Source organism: Trachurus trachurus (genome assembly GCF_905171665.1).
Source record: "Trachurus trachurus genome assembly, chromosome: 20".
In the NCBI taxonomy this organism is placed as follows: domain Eukaryota; kingdom Metazoa; phylum Chordata; class Actinopteri; order Carangiformes; family Carangidae; genus Trachurus; species Trachurus trachurus.
Window position 1 is genome coordinate 19,001,652 of NC_139911.1, and position 26,829 is coordinate 19,028,480.

Genomic DNA, 26,829 nt, shown 5'->3' on the forward strand with positions numbered 1-26,829 from the left:
CTAAAATCAGGAGTGCTAAAAAAGAAAAGTGGAATAAGAAGAAGAAGAGAGGCAAGATGAATCAAACATTGCCCCAGGCAGTGCTTAAGCAAAGAAATATTCATTTGATTGAGATTTTTTTTTCTGTTTTTTAAAGAAAAGTTTCCAAAAGTTTCAATGCCAAACTCAAACTATTAATATGCATTACATTTTCAAGATAAAATGTTTGTAAAACATTGTAGCCCAGTTAAAATGAGGATGAAATTAATTTTGAAAGAGCAACAAACAAACCAGATGGCAATACATGTGTTTTAAGTCTACTATGGAGTAGGGTCATTCAGGGTCAAATGTCAAAAGGTGTCACCACCAACGGTTATGAGTGTTTCATCATTTTTCATGCACTTATTCCTATTTACTGGCATTACAGCCAATAGTTCTGGGCTCACCATTCTTATGTTTTCTTATTCGCCCTGCTCGGCATACATGGAACAAGCTAGCAGCGTAGGGAATCATAGACATTCATTGCAGCTAACAGATACCATGCTGTATGCCGGGGGCCTATACGATGATGCATGTAGTTTTCTATATGCAAAATAACAATAGTGACAATAAGAAACAACATTGTCCTTCCAGCGCCAAATTACGGTTGTCTATTAATAGTAAAGTGCATGTAACAACCTGTTGAAATGTCAACGGTAAACTGTCTCCATTTAGACGGCTTTCTAAGACCCTCACTTTGACTAATAGTTCCTGTTGAGTGCTGAAGTAGCACTAGGATTTGAAGTAAGAAGGGTTTTGAACATAACATTGATTTTTCATTACCTCCGTTTAATGTTAGCATTGAGAAATCCCTGACCTTTATCAGTGACTATGTAAACTCAGAGCTGTATCATGCTGGAGTAACTTTTACAGTCCCGTCTAGATTCCTTGGCTGCTGAGTGACTGAAACACTTCAGACCATCATTTTCCCAAGGCACCAGATGTTTGCTCCGAGCACACAAATGAGCTCTTCTGATGCAAACTGACGAATGTTTTAAGTAACACAAAATTCTCACGAGTCTTGTCATGTCTCACCTTTAATTTAGAAAAAAAAGAAATCTGAAAAGACCGAGAATCCTCTGATCCTAGAAGCTGTCACTATCACTCTGGCAGTTTTCTCCTGTGGTAAGAGGTGTCATCAGATGTGCTCACAGTGCTATCACGGCAGTTTCGCTGATGATTTTCAAGTCTAGCGATCAAACTCATGCAAGGGAAATGAGGTAGGGCTTCCTGTGTGAGCGGATGATAATACAGCGCATGACACAAATTCCCATAATTCCCAGCAATGCACTGTAACGTTTCATATTACCATTGAAGTGTACCACTCCCATATTGTTTTATCCTCGGCCGTGCCAATGCAACACTGTCGCCAAGTCAACAATGGCCAGACCTTCTGGCCCCAAAACGCCTGTGGTATATCTGATCTGTATATGTTATTGTACACACACACACACACACACACATACAATCCCACACACAGAGAGTATACAAATACAGTATACTGTATCATGTTTCCCTCTGTCGCCACAGACACACCCCAGAGACCCAGCATGAATCGAATACCACACTAAGGCATTCCACGTGTGTTGTGTGTACGTGTGTGTATAATGTGTGTATGCGAATGCAAATGTGTGTCTGTGTGTATGTGTGTGTGTGTGAATGTCCGAGGACCCGGGTGCAGCCTTCTGTTCAGAGCGGGTGTGTGTGTGTCTGTCAGCTGTTCTGCACAGACGGTCTGAGACGAACAACTCACCATACACCCACACACACCGACTACACACATACACACACACACACACACTCTCATACAGGGGCACTTATAAACACATGCCATTTGCACATGACCAACCGATAACCCATCCAATGATGAAGCTCTGAGAAACTGACACAGTACATCATGTAAATAAGTCTTTGTCACAATTTACATTTGCATTTAACTCAAGCATGTGAGTCAATAGATTGTCTGACCTGCTTTTTATGCATGAAACAGAAACGATGAATAACAATTATTGCTAATATTAGTTATCATTAATCATTTCACAGCTTATGCGAAAGGTGGGAGTTTGGAGGAGGTTGTGTTTGATAGATGTGGTACGAAACATGCCACTGACTAAACTGATGAGGGTGCTGTTTCAGGTCAAAAGGTCAAATTTCTACATAAAAAATTTGTTATGCAGTGCATGGAATTTATTTCTTCGCTGGCCCAGTATTTTTTTTTATTATACTTCCGTTGGATGACACACCCTGGTGCATCTGTTAAACTGTTTACAGCATTAAACCCACTGCTGTATCATTATAATATAAAACTTTCAGACTTTACTATTAAAGCAAATGGTCAGAAGAATTCACTGTGACGATCCTACTCAAACATCCTTGCCTCACTCCAAAATATGTTTTGAGATGGTTAATTATTAAAGGGATAGTTCACCCAAAATTCAAATTTCACTCACCCTCGTGATGACTAAGGGCTGGGAGAAGTTTTAGAGTCCTCCGTGCCTTCCCTGAGTTACAGCTGGGCTCCGTGCAGCACTGCATGTCCATATGACGGTTGCGAACGGAGCTCACTTTTCTTTGTCCAAAAAGACACACCAAAAACCATCCAAATACCACTCATTCACTGCTCTTCCTGGTCCGTCCAAATCTCGCGAGACCAGGAAGAGCAGTGAAGGAGCTTCCGCTACAAACAAGCTTAAAATATAGACTTATTTGATTTTTTTCGGAACAATTTCTCATGTTGGGGCTTCAATACAAGAGGGACATTACAGACGAGCACTATGGAGGTATTTGGATGGTTTTTGGTGTGTCTTTTTGGACGAAGAAAGGTGAGCTCCGTTCGCAACCGTCATATGGACATGCAGTGCTGCGCCGAGCCCCCCTGTAACTCCGAGAAGGCACGGAGGACTCTGAAACTTCTCCCAGCCCTTAGTCGACATGAGGGTGAGTAGATAATGAGAAATTAGAATTTTGGGTGAACTATCCCTTTAACCTGATTGTTTCAGCATGATTTTTGTTATTTGACATACATATGGCACCCATGTATTGCAGGCATAGAATTTAGTCTTATGTGCATCAATTTGCTCAAAATTCAAATCACAAGCAACAACATGAAAGAGCAGGAATTTGCAAGGTGACATTGAATGTGTTTCCTGACTAAAACATGGTATAATTTTCAATGTGATGGTGATACAGCGCCCTGTTGTAGCCTATGTCTGAAATTAACAGAAGAATAATGAACACTGTTGCTGGCTCCCATGTGGACAAACCAGGTACAAAAGAGAAGGATCCGGTCAGGTCTAATGCTCATCATGTAAGAAATGACTGTAAAAAGATGGGCACACAACAAGCTTATATTATCATCTCAAGCAAGAGCGATCAGTTGAGCATGAGCAGAGTCAGTGAATTGCAGAGGATGATGTCGTGAGGAGAGAGCAACAGCTGATGTGAGAGCTCAGCAACCGCACAAACAACATTTGTGTGATTAATGATGACAATCAGAACATTTCTCTGCATTTTAACTAATGTATAACCTGGTTATTAGAAAAATGCATTTCAGCTCAGAACGCATTGCCGGCCCTGTGAATTATGCGTTTAAAAAATGTAGACTTTGGTCACAGCAGACATTTTGACAGCAGCAGCAGGGAAAGCACAGATATAACTGAACACTGTGAATGTCTGTGTTTTATTTAAGAGGAGAGCAAGACACTTCAGTGACCTGGTCTTGCTGACACATTTGATAGAACTGCTGCCAGTGAATGAAATTTGTCTTTTTCTTCTCTGTTTTTCCTGCTATGACAAGTTAAAATGTCTGCTGTGAAAAACATCGACTGGAGCCCATTATAACTGGGTGAATCCAAGCTGACCACAGCCTCAATTTTCCAAAAAAGCTATAGATTTTTGTTTTTACAACCACCATTTGGGAGATACTAAAAATAAAGATTTTTGGTGGGGTATTACAACACCCAATTTTGTTTTTAGCACCTAGCAACTCCCACAGATCCCATAAATTTCCTTCAGTCTCAGTTTAGTTTCAAAAATGCCAACAGCTGGGAAACTGGGCGGAAATTTTAGGACATGATGGCATTATTCACTGCTACCAGAGGGAAGAATTATAGCCTCTGCATGAGCCCAAAGTGCTTTTATGAACTGGATGCACCCTCCAAGAAAGTTCTGAATGACCCTCAAATTGTTGCTATTTTGGCAGATCTTTGCAGTATATGACTTTTCTTGTAATGGAAGTTAGGCCATTGGCACCACAGCTAAAACTTGGCTGTTAATTTTTACTTAATTAAGTAAGATAATAAATCTTATTGGCCTGGTCTTAAATGAGTCTCCTATTGGCAGGTGTTTTTGGGGAAGCCTGTGTGATATTGTCACTGGATGTTGAGCCAAATCGAGTTGTTACCAACATGCAAAATGTTTTAATTACGTTGGCTACTAGAGGTAAAGGAAAAGAGGAACAAATTATTATAGGTGAAAAACCTGGAGCCTTTTCTTTCCAAAGCTTAATGTTCATTCTTGATGATTTAGAGCATTTTATTGTGAAAAAATATGGAAATATAGAAAATATACATTAAATTGTCTGTATCTGGGGTTTCTCTACATGCAGGAAAAACAAGAATGCAGCATATGAAAGGAACACAAAATGTATCAGCAACAGTCATTCTTTTTTAATGTGTAAAGGAGTTGTACAATGTTCACTCAGGCCGCTGGGTACAGACCTAATCAGCCTGGCTGCTGAATTATGCATGACTATAATCACTGGTCTGATCACTGCCAGATATCACCAGCACCGGTATAAACAGAACTCAATTACACTCTCTGATAAATACTAAGGCACTAATTTGAACTTTTTGTGTATTTTTAATTATTTTTTCCTTCTAAAGACGCTATACTGCTCCTTAATTACCACTTGGCGGTGCTTAAGGTGATAGGATTTACATTGTTAGTCCAACAGGATGACCTCAATCCAGGTGGGTCAGTTGTCTCTTGTTAATAGCCTCCTCTCTGTGAGAAAACAGTGGCTTGTTAGAATCAGAGCCTCTGTAATGCCCTGGCTGAGAGGTCAAATGACTAGAAAGAGATGCAAAAGTGTCACAAAACCAGAAACAAAACCGTCACGGACAGATGCGAAAAGGCTGTGAAGAGATGTAGAATGATTACAGTGATCCACAGTGACCACAAAATGACCACAAAGAGACACAGAACTGCCACAATCAGATGCAAAACAACCACAAATGATGCGTAACACTAACAATAGGGATAAAATGAAATGACACAGTGACTAATCGACAGCACTGACAGGCAGAATGGCCACAAACTGAGCACAAAATGATGCTTCACTGCTGCTGCTGCTGCAAAAAAAAAAAAAAAAAAAAAAAACACGACAAAAAACACACAAAATGATGCAAAAGGACCACGAACAGACAAAGGGCTACACAGAGCACCCTCACTGTTTCCCTGGGTGTCTGAGCACCTTGCTCCTCCTTTAATGTCCATGTAAACACCAAATAAACAATGTAGCAGTAACTAATATGATGTGTTATGGGCAAGAACCAGCTAGGCATTAAATCCGTGTCCTCACACATCTCTTACTCAATCCACAGATGAGCCCCCCCCCTTCTTTGGGCCCGTGCCCCACTCTGGCCCCCTCACCCCAAGTTTCTACACCCGGCCGTGCTCTCAGCACTGAAGTTTGGCTGCTTGTCCTCCAGTCACTTACACATTACATCATCAGCCACTGATCATCAGGTGCTAGGGTGATGCATGGACACACAAACACACAGGCACAGGCACACACCTCCCACGCAACACATCATCACCAACCTCTGTCTCTCCTGCACTGCTGTTTATCAGTTTGATGATAACTATGTGTGTTATTGTGTGCTTGTGCTTGTGTGTGTGTGTAAGCATCTACTGTAGTATCTATTCACGAGATGTTTGCTTATTAATTTATAATGTTCGAGGTGTATGTGTGTGTGTGTGTGCGTGTGTGTGTGTCTAATAGCTCACCTTTCATCCAGTCCACCACCTGGCTGGTGCTCCATTTGCTCACCGGCTCCATCACCAGCGCCATCGAGGAAACTTTGCGCTGACTCTCCGTTGCGCGCAAGCGGTGTCGTTAACCCAAAACAAAGCTCTGTCAACGGGGTACACCTCCCCCGACCCTCCCGCCCTCCTCCCCTCCCTGCGTCCCTTTCCTCCCTCCGCAGCCAGGTGACTCCTATAGGTTTTTCTGTTTTCTTTCTCTTTTTTTTTTTTTACACTATCCCGGTCCGGTCCCCCTGTCGCCCCCAGCTCAGCCCGGCGCCGTGTCCCGTTAACGCAGCGCAGCCCTCAATGCGGGACAGCCCGGGCGTGTGTGCAGCGGAATCCGGTACATTCCCCTGCTCGATCCGGTCTGACATGTGTCGCCTCTCTCTCTCTCTCTCTCTCTCTCTCTCTCTCTCTCTCTCTCTCTCTCTCTCTCTCTCTCTCTCTCTCTCTCTCTCTCTCCCTTCACTCCCTTCTTCCCAGTGCGCCAGTCCTGGCTCCCAGTGTTTGTGTGTGTGAGTGCGTGTGCCCACTTGCGTGCGTGCGTGTGTGTGAGTGTGCGTGACAGAGAGGAGTGTGTGTAGGTGTGTGCGCAGCCGCTCCGTTACCGACAGCAGCAGTGTAGGATAGATAAGTCACACCGGACTCAACATCCGACAGCATCTCTCTCTCTCTCTCTCTCTCTCTCTCTCTCTCTCTCTCTCTCTCTCTCTCTCTCTCTCTCTCTCTCTCTCTCTCTCTCCCTCTCTCTCTCCAGATATGATTAAACAGTGCGCGCTCCCCGTGGGTGGCTCTGCGCGCACTATATATCAGTGTATTTCCCTCTGGAGCGATATAACCATGCAGATATGAGGATATGAGGAGATACGGGGGAAAGATATTCTCAGAAGATGTTTAATCAGGCCGTTTGTGTGTGTGTGCGTGCGTGCGCGCGTGTGTGAGAGAGTGTGTGTGTGTAACAGTGAGTTCGCACCTCTGGGGACGTGAAAACACCTATACGCACTTTATGCTGTGTGAGGAAACCTAATGAATCCTCAGCCTACCTCTCTCCCTCCACACCTCCATCATTTCACTGGAGCTTCAAAGTGCATCTTTCTTTCTTGCACCTGTGTATTTATTCACTGTGATGGAATATAAACAGTCCAGAACCATGAAAGTATTTGGACACTTGGAGATGTTTGTCCCTTTGGCTTATTCAGCTTCATAATAAATCATGGATGCTATATTAAAGTGCAAAATCCAAGCTTCAAAAAGTGATTGAACAGATATTTCCAGGGCGACTTCATTGTGTTGGTTTGTGCATAAAGAAGGTCACATGTCTGTCATCCATGAGAAGAAGATAATGATGCGGTCCAAAGAAGAGATATCAAAGGTAGCTGGTTGGCTAAAATCAACATTTGGGAACAGCTGAGGCCTGATCGATTGGACAGCAGAAGTCAGAAGCTGGAAATCATTTGCATGGTGAAGAAAAGTCCTGCAGCGAGTGAGCATGGTCTCCAGGATGTTGGCGCACATCAGAGACCAAAAAAACCTCAGAGGATTCGCTGCAAGATGCAAACCCCTGCTCAAGCTCAAAGACAGAAAAGGCCAGGCTGCAGTTCACAAAAAAAACATGCACGAGCTGAAACCGACAGAGCTCTGAAAGAAAGACAAAACAAAAAGCAGCCACTACTACTCATGGTAGAAAGACGAAACTGTGAAGAGGCGAAGGAGAAGCTCACAGCCCAAAGCCTCCACATCATCTGTCAAACATGCCGGTGTTTCTGTCATGGCCAGGGTTTGCATGGCTGCCAGTGGAACTGGCACACTGGCATTTATTGATGATTTTTACTGCTGATGGGCAGAAGCAACAGGACGGATGCAGAGGTGTACGGGAGCGCTCCAGGAGCTCAGATTCAACCGAATGCGTCAAAACTCACAGGGCAGTTATTTCATCATCAGTGAGCAGGACAAGCTGCCTGAACAAAGGGCCAAAGCAGATAAAGAGTTCAACCTGACTGAGCTGAATTCCTGTTGATGACTTCAAGGGATAGTTCAACATTTTGGCAAATTGGCCCTTGGCCATAATCCCTAGTTTTAGGAGTAGGTTCGTTACCTTTAATTGTCGGTGCAAGCTATTTTCAGAACGGCGGAGCAGAGCCGCAAGCTGCTCAGAGCTACGCTAGGCTATTTGGATTTCTCGGTTTCCCTCATCAAACTCATCAAATACACAATCCAACAACTCAAAAACGCTCTGGTGGACAAGTTGTGACCTGCACACGGAACGTTACGAGACAGAGTTGTTTTCAAGGTAAAAGAAACTAACCTACTCCTAAAACTATAGGGATTATGCCAATCTGCCAAAAATGTTGAACTATCCCTTTAAGAGAGTGAGAGGATAAGAGAGAGAAACTGAGTGCCAGGTGATGTCTGGGCCAAAGGCTTCAGGCAGTCATTGACTGTAAATCATTTCATGTTTCAATGTAGAATAACCCTTACACTTTAAAGGGCACAGCTCTGTCTATATAAACAAGTCCTCCAGCTTAAACAGCCATACTGTGTAGATCATTTGAAGTAGGTTTAGGCACAAAAAACTATTGGTAGCTATAGGGTTTCAGAAAAGATCGGAAATTACGTTAGAATAAGTGCTTCCGCAACATTAGACTATCTCTGTGTCAGGGTAACAATCATGTGGTTGACTTTGTTGAATAGGCCTACTAAAAAAAGCATACAATACAATCATCACCACATTTTGCTCTTGTCTTAATTATTATAGCAACTACATGTTGCCTATAGCAACAAAATGTAACGTAACTTTTTTACAGGATGACAGTGTGTTCTATATTGATGTAAACCAAGTTTGAATAAAGTAGAGGCATCACACCTCTATGTAGCATCAAGCTATTTATTTAAATTGAATGGGCCGAGGCACGGAGTGAGGAGAACAGAACATACAAATTATCTAATTATTTCAGTATCCTCTACTCTATACACAAACTCTGGACAGATTAAGTCAAGTGTAGGCTACACTACGGATACAGCTGCTGGAGTTAAATAAGAAAACGATCATTTTGTAATTTAGGATTTTTTTCCCTGTGAATACACACATTTAATCTTATGTCCAAAATGGGAATTCTCATTCCTCTTCGTATCTTAATTCCCCATGTGTCTGTAATTGTACACTTGTGTGTAACATGTTTTTTTTTATTAATTGTTGAATAAAGATCTTCCAAGTCTCACTAATGAATTCCTATACATATTTATGCTCAGCGCTGGGACATTAACTAAAGGCACTGTAGCAATTTCAGTCAGTGTGGCCAGATAATGAGAATATGATGAGAGCATTATTCGATTCAATCAAATCATTAAAGATTTATTGTGTTGAAATAGAGAGTGTGTGTGTTAAACTCCCCTGCCCTTCATGCATGTCACCCATTCTCTCCCCCCTCTCTCTCTCTCTCTCTGTCTCTTTCACACACAAACACACACACACGTACACAGGAGGCAGGAAAGTACACTGCACACACAGCTCAGCTTCAACAAAAGGAACAGAGCAGAAGTGCTGGAGATAAACATCAGATCTGGTTTCTTTTGATTTGATTCACTGCTGCGTCATCTCCTCTGTAGGTGGATGTATGCACATACTGTACCCAGACTGTGATCCAGTGCAAAGAGCAAGGACACAAAGAGTTTCCTTTCCCAACTGAGACCTCTGCTGGTGACAAGTGAAGTTGATGATGGTTGTGTAGTGAAAGAAAGCAGGAGGCTCTAAGCTCTGTTACTGGATATCAGAGCAGAGACTTGAGACTTTATTCTTGGGGTTTTCAATGCTGTTAGAAATGAAGCTCAAGTTCCCAGAATTTTTTTTTAGGTACGGAGGCCTGAGAAAAGACCAATGTGGAGTGAGTGTCAAGAAATAAAATATTCAACAAGACTCTATTTTAAGGGAGAAGAAAGGGCAAATTGTCCCATCACTTCAATTTGTACCTTGTCTTAGAAGACGAATAGGGTCATTGAGGGTCAAACACCAAAATCGATGCAACTCATGTCCATACGCAACATTAAGTCAGATGGTGATTTCCTCTGCTTAGCATGAAGGGACAATTCTAAGAAAGAATAGTATCAAATTTAGTCATCAAGATTTCATCATCAACCAGAATTAGGCTACTTCCCCATGTACGTCTACCAAACTTGTGAAACAGAGGGAAAAACAAATCAACGCAATTACTTTTTAAAGTGAAGTAATTTAGACTTGTTAGGCACCAGTGTCTTTGAATGGATATTTTACTTTTTGATTAAACAACTTTTTAAAATACTACTTGTGTTGTTAGAGTCATTGGTTATAATCATTTGAAGTTTACAGACATACTGACCTACAAATCATTTACCCAGTTGAGGAACTAGTGATTAATAATATGTGAATAGGGAAGAGGAAAGGGGATTTGAAAATATGTAAACACTTCTAAAGCATTTCTTTACATGCAATTGACTGGCAGTGAAACAAAACTCTTCATCTATTTATAATTTATCTATATTGATTTACTTAAGAAATCACCCATACCAATGTGAATAATTATGGAACAGTTAGAGAACACAGAGTGAGGACACTGTGATGGAAGATCAAACTTCACACTAAAGAAGAAAAAACTTAAAGGGACAATGGAAAGCTAAGTGTTTTCACACTACATTTCCCATGAGCAAGACGGACGAAAGCGAAAAGAATGTTTTCAAATCAAGAATGAAAGACTGAAGTTCAAAGACGATCAGATACCGTCGTAGTTCCGACCATAAATGGTGATTCGGCGGCGTTATTCCCATGACCCGCCGGGCAGCATCCGCAAAACGAAACTAGGAAATGCTGGGCGAGCCGACCACTAAATAATAAATAAATAAAGACAAAACAATATATTTATTGAAAATGGACCCATTAACAAGTGGGTAACGTAGATTCATCCACATTAATATGAGACTTTTTTTATAACCAAATACAAACTCCTCATTGTCCCTTTAACAAGCTAAACCAGTAGTAGTGTAGGTCTATTTATTTCGATTTGCTGACAAAGCCTAAAATATTTCACTGATGTGCAATAAGTAAAGTGAAACTGGGACTTTCTTTTTTTACTCAAGTAAGCTTGAGTCACTGTTGTATGATGTACATCATCCAGGGAAGTAACTCTTTCTTCAGTGACATTATTTTAAATACAGTATATTTTATATTGATTTGGAAAAATAATTAATACAACATGAAATGTGTAGAACACATACAGTACATATCTAACACACACAATTATGGTACAGTAGCTATATGACAAATGAAAGGACTATAATAAATGTTTGGAAATGTACCACCCCTACATGGCTCACTCAATATGGTGGCCAATAGGCAGCATGCTAGTTAGCTATATAGTTACACCTGTCGGCATGCAAGTTAGCTCAAACATGCTGTTCATTGTTGAGTCAAGTTAGTGACTCACTCTGTACTGACAGGATTTCGGGATTATTGTGCAAAAGTGACCGGATTGCTTCCTTAGGTCATGATCAACCCTACTGTATCTGTTTTATGCTGCAGTCATGGACTTAAAGCAGAAGTAAGCGGAATGTTTGTGTTAATATAATATAAGCCTTAAATAGTTATATCTTCCGACAGCAATCACTTACATAGAGTGTTTGGTCTGAAACACGGGTCTGTCAGTCACTCTGCTCTGCTGTAAGCCGAGGAGAAAACTTTCCTTGTATCCTACAACCTTTATCCAATGAGGAGTGAGAACGGCATAAAGGGGCGGTCCTCTCTGTGTGTGCAGCCAAGGGATGCTCGTGAATGTGGTGACGTAGGGACGAGGGCGGGAACTGCTAACTCCATCGGCTGACAAGAAGTTAGCCAAAACCACCGGATCGCTTAACTATTGTTAATTTGGTCCTGAAATGTCATGAAGCCTATTACAAAAAAATACAAAAAAAAAAAAAAAAGGTTTACTAGTGCTCATGTCCCCCATGTTGTTTTGATGAATTCAAGTCGGTTCCCATTTTCTCCAGCTGTATGCACTTTATCTCTAAAGTGAGTGTGATCTCTAGAGTGAAGTGTTGGTTGTTTTTCTACTGTAGTCTGTAATCATCATTACTAAACTTTTTAGCATACGTGATGAAATCAACAGCTCTCTTTACTACATTAAAAATAACAAAAAATAATAAGAGAGATAAGTGGGGTCCATCCAAAGTTCATGCGAGTAAATTACATTTACTGTACATCTAGAGCATTTGTATTTGTTGTAGCCTATATGATTGGATTTTTGTCTGACATGTACTGTATGCAGATGTGACAGTTGAGGTTCCTGTCACTATGCCTCCAATTGATCATGCGCCCTGGCTACTTGGCCAAGGGGATGTCCCTTTGGGTGACTGGCAAGTGCACATGACTATTATTACCCAGAGGGTGTGGGTTCAATCCCTGCCCGGGCCCTCTTCACCTTGCCACACAAACAACAGTGTAGGCTAATGGTAAATACGCTACCGTATACATAAACACAATGTTGTTTAAAAGGCTGACAAAATAGTAGATGATGCTGAATTTAGCATTCTGAAAATACTAACAAGAGGGGAATTGTATTTATTCCTGAATATCTTGTCTCACTGAATACTCAGGATGAGTCAATGGACTGTAAATTTAAAAGTGAAGATACCCCTCCCTCTGAGCTAATCTCACTTCCTCAGTTGATTCATGAAAAAGAGAAGAGACACCTGCCAGAGGAAAGTTGTACAACCACAGAGCAAGACATTTTTTGCTCATGATCCCTGGATATTAAAGGGATAGTTATCATTTTTATTCTTTTGAACTAAGACACATTTCATTTGAACAAAGAAAGACGACGGAAGATTCTGTGGATTTTCTCTGGATTTGACCAACCAAGATTTGACACAGTAAGTAACAGAAACCATTGTCATTTTTATTTCATTTGATCACAAACCAATGCTTGACAGTAGATTTAAGGGAAGGAAGGATATTATATCTGAACTCCTAAAAAGTTCAGATATTGTTTCCTCTATTTCTGAAACATATTGCACCAGCATTTTGTAACAATTTATTTTAGTGTTACCGCCTCTAATAGCGCTTGTCTGTCTGTTTTATTTCATTTTCAGCTTTACATTCTTCAGTTTTATTTTCCTGTTGGAGAAAACACAAGGGTTCTGCCATTTGGACTCCACTTTTTTATTTTATATTTAGCTGAGATTTAAAAAATGGGTCCTGGAATTAAAGAGAATGAAACAACTGCAACAAGAGGAAGAAGACATTTACAACTCATCATTTTTCTCTACTTACTGAGTATCAGCAGTTTAGTTGCCCCAGTCACAGGATTTGCATTGAAGAATTGCCGAATCAGTTACAATATTGCCATATGTGCCCAGAGTAAACTCACATCTGTTCCTCAGGATATTCCCTCAACAGTTAAAGGTATCGACTTGTCTGCAAACAAAATTCCAAGAGTAGAAATATCAGATTTCAAACATTTTCCAGTTTTGACACAGTTAGAACTAAATCGTAACTTCATTTCAAAGATAGAAAATGGTGCTTTTATCAATCTGATTTCCCTCGAGAAGTTAAATCTAAACAATAATAAACTTGGTCAACTTGGAGAGAATCTTTTTAACGGACTGAGCAATCTCACCGAGCTCAGACTTGTTGGTAATCGTATTAAATCTGTGGCATCAACGTCTTTCAAGTCCATGATAAGCTTAAGATTTTTGGACCTTTCTCACAACAAACTGCACGATGTGAGAAAAGTTAATTTGATAATACAGCATCTGCCAAATCTGCTGGAGTTGTATATTAAAAACAACGACTTTAACACTTTTCATTCGTGGGAACTAACAAATAGTTCAATACCACTTAAATACCTTGATGTATCTCAGAATCCAATCACACTTTTTCAGATCAAAGGGGATGTTTTACCAAACCTCACCTGGTTTAACATTGGCAGCTCTTTTTTAAAGCAACCGATGAAATGGGATGTGCGCAACAAGACTTTCTTTAGTAAAGTGTCTACTATTGACATGACTGGGCTTAGAATAGCCTTTAATGACTTGAAAACACTGTTTGAGACTGTTAACTCCTCACTAACATCTCTAAGGATGAATGCACTCAAACACAACCCTGCAGCGCTGGTCAACATTTCTTGTTCCGTCCCAACAATGTCCAAATTGCAGTTCCGCCGTTACAAACTGATATTTGTCAAATCTGATTTGTTTAAATTGTGCGTCAATATAACTATGCTTGATTTGGCGGATGATCAAATACAAAACATCAGTGACGACGCCTTCAGATCAATTCCGCGTTTAAGAATCTTAACTCTGAGTCGGAACAAACTTTCATCCGTTCCAGCCGCTACAAGGAATCTACCGATTCTTCAAGAGTTGGATCTGAGCAATAATAAGATCAGCAACCTTGGATGTGATGATTTCGCCAACCAGACGATGCTTAGACAGCTCAACCTTTACAAGAATTCAATCTCAGCGCTGCATGAATGTCTGTTCAAAGATTTAATACGATTGCAAGTTTTAAAGCTACAGAGCAACCACATCTCTAAGTTAAATGGTGCTTTCAACAAATACTTGCCAAACCTTAGACAACTGTATCTGAATGAAAATGATCTCAAAGTCCTTGAATATGAGGAATTCAGGGGTTTACAGTCCCTATGGAATTTGTCATTACATCAAAATAAAATAAAAGACCTATATAAAGGGTGTTTCATTGGACTGACAAATCTTACTGATATCCTGCTACAGCAGAATAGTATTACAGTAGATGGAATAAACAATGGTAGTTTCAATGATCTGATCAATTTAAAAAGACTGGAATTGAGGGAAAATAGCATTAGATATACAAGTGATAATTCAACCATTGCACCATTTTCTAAGTTGTCCCGTCTGGAGACATTAGCTATTGGTGTACAGCATGGCAAGGGGAAGTTTACTTTGCCTCACAACCTCTTGCAAGGTTTGACAAATCTGCTGCTTTTCAATGCCAGGAACATTCAGCTGTTAACCTTGCACAATGAAACGTTTACTCACACACCTCAGCTGCAAGAACTTGACATTAGTTCAAATGAACTTGTGGATCTTAGTCCAGATGTGTTTTCCCCGATACCAAACCTTAAAATCCTTTACATATCCAGAACAATTCTTCGGTCTCTAGATTTTCTCATCGGTGCCAACCTTACCAAACTGGAGTTTTTACAGGCAAGAAAGAATCAATATTCAGTTATCAGTGAGGAAATAATAGCTGCTTTACCAGCTCTTGTTTATGCAGATCTTCAGGGGAACAGTTTCACCTGCGATTGTGACAACGCATGGTTCCTCCACTGGGCACAAAACAGCCAAACACAGGTTTTTGATGCCTATAATTTCACATGCAACTATCCTGTGAACCTCCAAGGCACAAAACTGTTTGATCTGGACGTCCACTCTTGTTTAATAGAGATTGAATTCATCTACTTTATCACCACCTTGTGTGCAACCCTCCTGTTTATGGTGGTGGCCTTCACCTACCACTTCCTGAGGTGGCACCTGGCCTATGCCTACTACCTCTTCTTGGCTTTACTCTTAGACAAGAGGCAGAAAAACAAGCAAGCTCCCAATCAGTACGACGCCTTCATCTCCTACAACACCCACGATGAGCCCTGGGTCATCCAAGAGATGCTGCCCAAACTGGAAGGAGATCAGGGCTGGAGACTGTGTCTGCACCATCGAGACTTTGAGCCAGGTGAGACCACTTCAGCTGCACTTTAATGGGCAAATAATGGTGATAATACTATGAAATTTCGCAGACAGAGGTTATAGTCAGGGCCGTTGTATAGGGGAGAAAGGTCATGATAATTCTAGGGGCCCAGCGCCCAGTGGGGCCCCCAAAAAACCCCAGTAGTCTAATCTTTGTATGACTGATTTATTCTGCATAAGACCCTGACTAATACTAATGCTGCATTAGCATCAAAACAAAGTAGGCTAAATAAAAAAAGATAATACATACATAGAAAAAAACCTGGAAAAGTTAGGGGGTAGGGGCCCACTTCAGCATTCTTTAAGGGGGCCCAGAATTTCTAGCAACAAATGTGGCATTCTTCTTCAATACATTCAAAAATGGTGTTAAAGACGACGTGTTCACTAGAACCTGTAATCTGGGGGTTAGTGTGAACAAGGAATCACTGCTGATGGTCTCATTTTGTACTTCAATCTCTTTTCCAGCAGGTGTCAGCATATTACTTTCTGTGCTGCACTATCAGAGGAACTCATAGGGAGTGCAGTGTTTGTGGTTCAGGTGTTTTTTTTTTTTTACTTCTACCTCTGCTCTTCCTCAGGTAAACCCATCATAGACAACATCACCGATTCCATTTATGGAAGCAGGAAGACCATCTGTGTGATCAGTCGCAAGTACCTCGAGAGTGAGTGGTGCTCCAGAGAAATCCAGGTGGCCAGGTAATGTCTTATGTTAATGAAGCATGCCTGTGTGTCAAGCAGATGTCTACTGTACTACTGTATGAAGACTTTAAATAATCTATCTACACATTTAGATCAGATTTAAGTTAATTCTCAGTTAAAGGGATAGTTCACCCAAAACTCAAATTGCACTCATTATCTACTCACCCTCATGTCGACTAAGGGCTGGGAGAAGTTTCAGAGTTATCCGTGGCTTCTCTGAGTTACAGGAGGTCTCGGCGTAGCAGTGCATGTCCATATAACGGTTGCAAATGGATACCAATTGTCTTCGTAACAAAAAGACACACCAAAATGCATGGAGGTATTTGGATATACCTCCATGCATGGAGGATTTTGATTTTTTTAAAGGCCAATTTAAAGTGGCTTCAATAACCCAAATAGATCAAAACTTAAAGATCATAAAACAGGTAGACATGCAGTGAGCAGGATGGATCTGACTCTCTATGGGATCGTGTAAAGGGCCAGCTGAAAGGGGGAGAGATAAAGAGAAAACTGTGATCAGGTGTGCAAGTGAGAAGATGCAGGTGGGGGGAGAGATTAAACACAAGAGGCAGCCTTGTGTAAAACATCTATCAGGGACCCCAACTTGAACACTGGTAAGAATAAGACATTGAGAATTTATGATAATAGGCAAGTTCTCTCAAGGTGTATGCTGTCATGTTTTGAGTAAAGCTTCAGGACCCAAACACCTGGGGAGTGATTTCAAAGTAATTTAATTGGGGGGTGAAGGAACAAAAACATTCCCCCAAAAGAAAGAAAACAAAGTATCAAGGTTAACAGGCCTAAGCCCCAGACAACACAAAGAGGAACACAAGTACAGTATATAACCCTCCCAGTATTTGGGAGAGAACGGCAACAAGATATTAGCATGGCATAAGCTCTTCTTCTCTTTTTGCCCCACATAATGGGCTCTTTGCACAGCTCTGCTACTTCCTGAACTTAATGCTCCTTTATTTCCTGTCTTACATTATTGGACAACCTGATTAATCCAGGTGTGTGTGACCATTGTGGCTACTCAGACACACCTGGATTAATCAGTTTGTCCAATAATGTAAGACAGGAAACAAGGAGCAGCATTAAGTTCAGGAAGTAGTGGAGCTGTGCAAAGAGCCCATTAGTAATTAAAGGGTAAGTAGGCTATGGTCGCTTTTTCGCTGTTTTGGTCGCTTTTTTTCCCTCTACGGAGCTCTGTTTCGGAGTGCAAATCGGAGGCGCTCCCTCTTGCAGGTTGGTTTTCGGCCAAGAGACAATACTGTAGGTGGAAAAAAAATACCCTACTGTAGGTGGAAAGCGGAGAGCCTCCATTCTCCCTGTAACAAGTCATTTAACTTAACCTGACCTGACCATAACAGTGAAGAGTCAAGCTATTGTATTGAGAAAGGGGCCCACTCCTGAAAGTCAGTTATATAATGAGTGGGAAGTTGATGGCTAACCTCTACACCAGAGGCCTGAGGAACTGAGACTTTGGTCGAAGGCAAAGGCAGAATAGGCAATAGCCTGGGACGGAAATGGTAACAGATTCAATATGGAAATGAAACCATGGCACAAACCACCCGACAGTGCTTTATGAAGTTTCCCAGAAAAGTGAGGTAGTTACAGTCAGGGAGTGTTTCTTGCATGACTTTCATACCAAAAAAGAATATTTAGTTGTTAGTTATTTATGACTTAACACTTATTTTTATTTTTTTTTTTTAGAGTTTAGCCTCTTAGCTGCCATTCTAACATGCTATGCAAAAAATATAATTTAATATCCCACTTGCATTTATCTAGGCTATCAATGACAAAAACATTCTCTTTTAACACATCATATGGCTTGAATATGTTTTGAGGGGGAGGCTAGGCCTATCATGCAAGATACTGTAGCTTCACTTGATGCAGCCTCGAGTCCCACATCAGACTACAAAGCTTAAATGGACATAAAAATACTTTAATCATGCATGTGGAGTCACAGATTGTGTTCTCATCATCTACTGTATCATTTCCAGCTTCCGTCTGTTCGATGAGCAGAAGGATGTGCTGATCCTGATCTTCCTGGAGGACATTCCCGTCTGCGAGATGTCTCCTTACTACCGCATGAGGAAGCTGCTGAAGAAGCGGACCTACCTGAGCTGGCCTCGAGCTGAGGAGCACACCGAGCTGTTCTGGGAGAAGCTCCGCCAGGCGCTCAAGACCGGAGAAGATGATGGTGAGGGCATCCTCCAGTTAACTATCGTGGACAGACAGTGGTAATGGAAAGCACAGCCAGCTCTTTGCGATGTTTACAGTTTTACAGCTATACACTATACTGTAGTTCACTGGTTTCCTCAAGTTACTTTGGACTTTTTTTTGTTCCTTTTGGCTCGTTTTAGTAGCTGCTATTATTTTGTTCTACCACAAATTGAATATTTCTGACATTTGCATTATAGGTTTACATTTATTACAAGGCTTGTTATAATAAAAAACAGCCATACACATGTATTAACCATATGAGTTGGTTTTGAAACAGGAGTTTTTTCATCACCCATCTCTCTGCAAAGCTTGATCCACCACTCCCTTTTACAGTTTGTTTGGAATCATAATGTTCTCTGCTCATAAGGGTCCTATTTATTTATCAGGTTTGTTTTTATTGTACGAACTGTGTGTAAATTTGAGGTCTTGGCAGTAAGGTGTTTTTTTTTTTGTTTTTTGTTTTTTATTACAGTGATCTATGTATGTATGTAGAACCGAAGACCTGAGTGCTTCACTGTCACTGATATGTCCTTTATTATTTATTTTTTATTACTTTTGGACAGTTTTTCTGACCTACAGTTATCTGTTTCTGTTTCTTTTTTGTGGTATGGTTATTCTGAGTTGTGGGTTATCGCGTGTGTGTTTGTGTGAATGAACAGACTGAAGATAGAACCACCTGCACCTATCTCAGGAATACAAAAATAACCATGAAAATTATTGACAGACTTTTTCATATGCTGTTCATCAGAACACAAGACCATACTTCAGTGGTTAGAAAGACACTTGATGACATCTAGAAACAGTCGCTCTTCTTCCTGTTCCTATTCCTATTTTTACCAGATTGTAATCTGCGTCCGCCCATCTCAAGTCTGTATGCCTTTATTTTTAATTTATATGAATGAATTTTATGAATAAAAATGATCTTGAAGAGAAAAAAAAGAACAAAGAGAAACCGAACAGAAAAGAACAACAAATAAATTAATTATACACAGGTTATGTTATGTGAGTTAATTTATTCTATATGCACACGGAAATTATTTAAATTTTTGTTGACTTGCTGACTGATTTGCTTGGCTGAGACCAACCAGGGATATCTCCTCTCCACCAACAGTAACACTGTCCATCAGGAGAGGATGGGCTCATCATCAAAGAGGGGCTGCACTTAAGTAAAAATATTTGATAGTCTTTGAAAGCACCACACTCCCCTGTCAACTGGATTTCTATACATGATATTTACAGTAAATAAAGTTATAAGATGATTGGTATTTTCACTGAAGTATTAATGATCTCCAAAGTTTGTGATTTTTACCTTTTTTCTGGTCTTGGTCATGATGTCTTAGCTGAAATGAGGAAGTGTCCACAGGACACCGTCTTCGCTTGAACACCGCAGTCATTTGTGGAGGCCTGGAGGAAGTGATAAAAACCATGGTTTCCTGTATGACACAAAAGAGAAAGAAACGTAGACGGTGATGCAAGATTATAAACTTTAATAGTCATTCAGTATTTATCCTCAAGTATTTTTTTTTTCTTCAGAAACGTAGGTTAACACATCTCTTAACATGCATCAAAAGTGATGTTGGCAGTGGATTCATCATCATTCAAAAATGAAACAAAATGTCTCTTGCAGAAAGCAAACTCATTAATCGAAAGAAAAAAACAACTCACATCGGGAGCAACTCTCACTTCCTTAAGTCGATAGATGAAAATGAGTGATGACATGATCTGCAGTTTAAGATGTTCGACCACACGGAGACACACACCTATGGTTTTTATAACGACAGTGAGTGAGTTTACTCTTTTGAACTAAGAAAAATTCTTTATTTGGACAAATGAAGATAATAACGACAGGATTGATTGAGTGAGCAGCTTTTCCTTGGGACACAGTGAGTATCAGAAACAATTTTATGTAATTTGCTCAAGAGGATAATTCTAACTCATGTTTAATTTGTCATTAATCTGTCATTTGCAATGCTATTTTAATTTGTTACTAATAATAGGTTACAAATTCTGACCAGTTTAGACTGGAATTTGATTGTAAGTGGGAAAAAACTAAATGGATTTTCGAGGAAGGGTAGATGACACATTTGTCATGTGTCACCACTTCTGGTCTCCTGGTCTGCTGTGTGATTACTTTCGGCTGTTTCATTTTCTAACAATCATCATGCGAATTTACAATGTCTTGTTAGTTAGACAGAGCTTGTTCTTTGTTTTTTTAAACAGATTTTAAAATGGCTCTTGGAGTAAAAGATGGCAAAAAAGAGAAAACAAGAGGAAGAACAACTTTGCAACTTGTCATTCTTCTCTGCTTGCTGTGTATCAGTAGTTTTGTTGTCCCGGTCTCAGGATTTGCACTGAAGAATTGCAGAATCAGTAAAGACACTGCCTTATGTAGCGGCAGTAATCTCAGAGATGTTCCTCAAGATGTTCCCTCAACAGTGAAAGGTTATGACTTGTCTCATAACAAAATTACAAGAATAAATGTATTCGATTTCAAAGATTTCACAGATTTAAGACAGTTGGACCTAAATAACAACTTCATTAGACAAATAGATAGCGGAGCATTTGTCAATCTGATTTCCCTCAAGAAGTTAAATCTAAACCATAATAAAATTGCTGAACTTGGAGACGATCTTTTTCAAGGTCTGAGCAACCTCACCGAGCTCAGGATTACTAGGAATCACATCGGCACTGTGGCACCCATGTCCTTCAAGCCCATGATAAGCTTAGAGTTTCTGGAAATTTCTGACAACAAACTGAACAGCATGACAAAAGTCCATCCAATAGTACAGCATCTGCCAAATCTACGAGAGTTATACATTCAAAAAAACTATCTGCTCACTTTTAAGTCATGGGAACTGACAAACAGCTCAATACCACTCAAGTACCTTGACCTGTCTCACAATCCATTGACAGTCTTTCAGATGACTGCAGATGTTTTGCCAAATCTCACCTGGTTCTCCATTGGCAGTGCTTCTACAAAGAAAGAGATGAAATTGGATGTGCGCAATAAAACGTTTTTAAGTCGAGTGTCTACTCTTGACATTAGCATCCTCCAAATGTCTCTTAATGACATGAAAACATTACTAGAGTCTGTGAACTCTTCACTCATACGTCTGAGGATGAATCAGCTCAAAAACAACTTCCCAGAGCTGGTCAACATTTCCTGCACCATCCCAACAATGTCCATGCTGCAGCTCCGGGAGTATAACCACAAGGTGGTCCACTCTGATTTGTTCAAGTTATGCATTAATGTAACTGAGTTAGACTTGGCAAAAAATCAAATAATGAATATCAGTGAGGACGCCTTCAGATCTACTCAGAATTTAAAAATCTTGACTTTAAGTAACAACAATTTTATATCTGTTCCAAACGCTACAAGGAATCTACCGATTCTTCGAGAGTTGGATCTGAGTTTTAATAAGATCAGCAACCTTGAATGTGATGATTTTGCCAACCATACAATGCTTAGACAGCTCGACCTTTACCACAATTCAATCACAGCACTGAATAAATGTCTTTTCAAAGATTTAATTCGATTAGAAGTTTTAAAGCTACAGAGCAACCAAATTTCTAAGTTGCATGTTGCGTTCAAAGACTGCCAATTGCCAAACCTCAGACAACTGCTGCTGAACAATAATGAGCTCGATTTCATTAACGACGGGGAGTTCAAGGGCTTACCGTCCCTCCAGAATTTGTCTTTACACGATAATTCAATAAAAGATGTTGATAAAAAGTGTTTCACTGGATTGACAAATCTTACCAATCTTCTGCTCCAGAGCAATGAGATCACAGCAGTAATTCTAAATAAAGGCAGTTTCAATGCACTGATAAATTTAAGGAGACTGGATTTGAGGGACAATGGCATTCAATATAAAAACGATTCAGCAATGCGTCAACCACCATTTTCTAACCTGTCCCATCTGGAGACATTGACAATTCCATCACAACACCACAGGCTGAAGGGTGTAATTCCTCGCAACTTCCTGCAAGGTTTGTCCAATCTGCAAACTTTCGATATTGGCAACGCTCAGCTTATATCCTTGCACGATGACACATTTATCTACACACCTAAACTGAAAAGACTTGACATGAGTTCAAATGAAGTTAGATATTTTACTCCAAAATTATTTTCCCCGATACCAAACCTTACAAGCCTTTACATATCTACAACAGTTCTTCGGTCTCTAGATTTTCTTATCAAAGCCAACCTTACCAAACTGGAGTTTTTGCAGGCAAGAAAGAATCAATTTTCGGTTATCAGTAAGGAAATGCTAGATGCTTTACCATCTCTCACTTATCTTGATCTTATGGGAAACAGCTTTAGATGTGACTGTGATAATGCATGGCTCGTCAACTGGATAGAAACAAACAGCAAAACACAGGTTTATGATGCCTACAACTTAACATGCAACTATCCTGAGAACCTCCAAGGCACAAAACTGTTTGATCTGGACATCCGGTCCTGTTTAGTAGAGATTGAATTCATCTACTTTACCACCACCTTGTGTACAATCCTCCTGTTTATGGTGGTGGCCTTCACCTACCACTTCCTGAGGTGGCACCTGGCCTATGCCTACTACCTCTTCTTGGCTTTGCTCTTTGACACGAGGCATAAAAACAAGCAAGCTCCCAATCAGTACGACGCCTTCATCTCCTACAACACCCACGATGAGCCCTGGGTCATCCAAGAGATGCTGCCCAAACTGGAAGGAGATCAGGGCTGGAGACTGTGTCTGCACCATCGAGACTTTGAGCCAGGTGAGTGGAGGTTTTCCAGCCACTAGAGGGCACTGTTTTATTGTTATTGTATCAGGCCCCAGCCTCAGGCTTGGGCAACTATTCCAAACAAAAGGCCGGTGTGGCTGCAGGTTTTTGTTCCAACCCAGCAGCAGCACACCAGACTTGACTCATTTAATCAACTGATCTCTGTTTTCAGAACGTTGATTGCTTAAACTGTGTGCTCTTGATGGGTTACAATGTAGTGTAGGGCTGTAACAGAGCAGATAGATCACAGAACCTCAGACACACAAATCTATGAAAATAAGTTGTCATTTATCCCATTATCTTTGCCTTTCAGACTATATATATCTTAATCATCTAATTCATCTAAGAGAAAGTTACATCACCAACTTCATTTTCAATGAGCATACTTTTCCCTCACAGATACCTTCTTCCCATTGGTTGCTTTCATCTATACTTGAGCAGGTGTCACCATATTACATTTTGTGCTCCACATGGGAGTGGTTACTGTCTTATCCCTTTTCTCTTCCTCAGGTAAACCCATCATAGACAACATCACCGATTCCATTTATGGAAGCAGGAAGACCATCTGTGTGATCAGTCGCAAGTACCTTGAGAGTGAGTGGTGCTCCAGAGAAATCCAGGTGGCCAGGTAATGTCACGTACATGTCAGTGTCATCTCACTTAGGTATCTATGCCGTATATTTGGTTCTCCTAAAGTTAGGCTGTTCCAGTAACCATTGGCGATTCATGTTGAATTGAAATGAAGATAAAACACAAGAAATATGTCTCGTCTGTTTTGTTCCGACTAGACATGCTTCTTCGAACACATGTTTTCACCGAGTACTACTGCCTGCTGCTGTTTTGGTTCATAGCTTCCCAGTCTTCCCAGAAGTAGTGAACACCAAATTTACAGAAAGTAGAAAATGTCCTTTTCCATCCCTACTGTTACCCAAAGATGAGGGGTTCAACACCACAAGATGAACAGTTGGTAGAGCTAATTCTCCAGCTGAAGAGGTTTGAACAAGATTACGTAATGGAGCTTGTCAAAGCTAAAATAATGGAAAAGCATACAGAAAGTCCTGAGTTTGTTCCATGATTTCCTCTGTTCCTCTGTTTTCCTCTGATTTCCTCTGTTCAGCTGCAGGTTGTGAAACAAAAAACAAAACATGCTTTATTGTGTAGCCTATATGTACTGATTTAGTATGTCTGTTCCTGTTACACTTTTAAGTTATCAGAAAGTAAAAGTACATTTTTTGAAAAAAAAAAAAAATTCAGATTTGTAGCTACCCACTCTTTTTTTTTTAAGTACATAAGGGCGAAGAACTCAATACCAGGTTTTAGGGTTAGGGGGATTATAGTTATCAGGTTAAGTGTTTTCAAGAGTTACCTTGAATTATATTATGTTATATTATATTAGCCTCAAGTTGTTGGCACCATAAACCCCGACATAATGTTATACCTAAACCTTTGGGTTACCTCAAGGAAGGGAGATTTTTTTCAAGAACAATTACTTGCTGCTACTCTACTCATGTAACGGAGGTCCGCGGGTATAGCCACAGTCACAAGGTACCAGTGAGGAGAAGTGACAACGTGTGGCAGTTAGCGGTACTGAAGTTAAACTCACTCTCCCATAAAAAATGTTCTAATCCACTTGCCAAGTGGTCATTAACCTCTTGGCGAAACGGTTAGCGTTGTTACCAGCGGTGTGGGAGAACTGGGTTCAAAACCCACTCAGGGCAGGCCAGACAACATTGGTCACACTCTTACAATCTCATCTTCTCTGTATCCCATCCCTCCTTGTTCCCTCCAGCTTCCGTCTGTTTGATGAACAGAAGGATGTGCTGATCCTGGTCTTCCTGGAGGACATTCCCACCCGTGAGCTGTCTCCTTACTACCGCATGAGGAGCCTGCTGAAGAAGCGGACCTACCTGAGCTGGCCTCGAGCTGAGGAGCACACCGAGCTGTTCTGGGAGAAGCTCCGCCAGGCGCTCAAGACCGGAGAAGATGATGGTGGTACCTCCTTACAGCTCATTGTGGGAGACAGAATATGATGAAATCAAACAGTTAATCTTTCTGTATGAAGTTTACAGTCAGTATAGTTACCTGCTTGAAGTCTTCCAATAAAATAAGCCATACGTTTATCAAAGAGAGGCTACCATTACTTTTTATCAGAGGATATTCAACAACCTTATGCCTGTCTAGACTCATTAATCAGTTTAGCTGCACCTACTAATTAAATGAAATGGAAAATCAGGAGCTCATTTAAAATGTTTCCATACAACTAAACCAGAAGACCAAGTTATGACAGAGTGCCGGTGGACTTAATTTTTCCATGTTGAAATAAGGTGATACAACCAGTCCTGTAACCTGTCATAGTCTGTATAAACAGTATGTGAGGCAATCCGACAGACTGGAATAAGATGTGGAAAACTGTGGTGGCTATCATACTGAGGTGTTTCATGTATCTCATTTCAGCTTGTTGCAGATGATTCGTCAGAATTCTGTAGAATTCTGTGTTTAAATGCTCACAACTCAAATATTCTTGCAAAAATGCAAAACATACAGACAGGCAGCAGATGCAGCACAACTTTCTGTAAGGACAATAAAGGTCTTTTTAAGTTTAGGTTTAGGTTTAAACCAAGGATGGTTCATGAATGCAGATACTGCATGCAGATCACAAATACGCAGCATTCTACTGTATGTCCTCCTGTGCTCGCCTGTGAGCTGGTTTATATCCTCATTTCCGCTGGATTTCTGTCATCACTGGGGTTTTTTTTTCAAACTTGCTCCTGCACATTTTTTTATCTAATCAAATTTCACTTTGTTCGATTTGTTTGATTTGATTTAATGTTTTGCACTCTAGTTTTGCTTCACTATGCATTAAGCCATTATTTCTAAATAATTATGATGAAGACAATATTAGCTTTTGCTTGTTATTTGCAGACAAACTTAAGTTCTTCGGGGTAAAATGACAAATGCGCCACATGTTTAGCTGTGCTTTTGGTATGGCAATGTGTGTCTGTACAGTATATACATATATATGTGTGTGTGTGTGTGTGTGTGTGTGTGTGTGTGTGTGTGTGTGTGTGTGTGTGTGTGATTTCTCTCTCTCTCTGCTTTAGTTCTATCCATTGTCTTCAATGATTTTATTAAATAGCAATTTAAAAAATATATAATTCCACTTCTTATCACAGTAACATTAAATACAACTGAAGAAAATCTGTGACTGTACAGCAGCAACATGGTGTTTCATTTTCTTGCTTGTTTGTAATTGTATATAATAAAAAAAAATTTAAATTGTTGTTACTTTAAAGGTTGCATTGAAGATATGAAAGGGCCCAAGTGCATGGTTTAAGTGTACAGAAA

General features: G+C 40.4%; 2 protein-coding genes across 2 annotated transcripts in view; one reads left to right on the forward strand and one right to left on the reverse strand.

Annotated features, from left to right (window-relative positions):
• cnksr2a (connector enhancer of kinase suppressor of Ras 2a) overlaps positions 1-6,091 on the reverse strand; it is a gene marked incomplete at both ends in the record, with an annotated part of 63,461 nt that extends 57,370 nt beyond the window's left edge. The window contains one exon of the mRNA XM_083994975.1: positions 6,028-6,091. Within this exon, the coding sequence (XP_083851101.1) occupies positions 6,028-6,091 (64 nt within the window). The remainder of the gene's footprint in view (positions 1-6,027) is intronic.
• Positions 6,092-15,546: 9,455 nt separating this feature from the next.
• Positions 15,547-26,072, forward strand: LOC311003521 (toll-like receptor 13; the record flags this gene model as incomplete). The annotated part of the gene is made up of 3 exons (XM_083995288.1): positions 15,547-15,781; positions 16,374-16,491; positions 25,274-26,072. 3 exons carry the CDS (start codon positions 15,547-15,549, stop codon positions 25,512-25,514), a joined length of 594 nt encoding a protein of 197 aa, XP_083851414.1. The 3' UTR covers positions 25,515-26,072.
• Between the last annotated feature and the right edge of the window lie 757 nt (positions 26,073-26,829).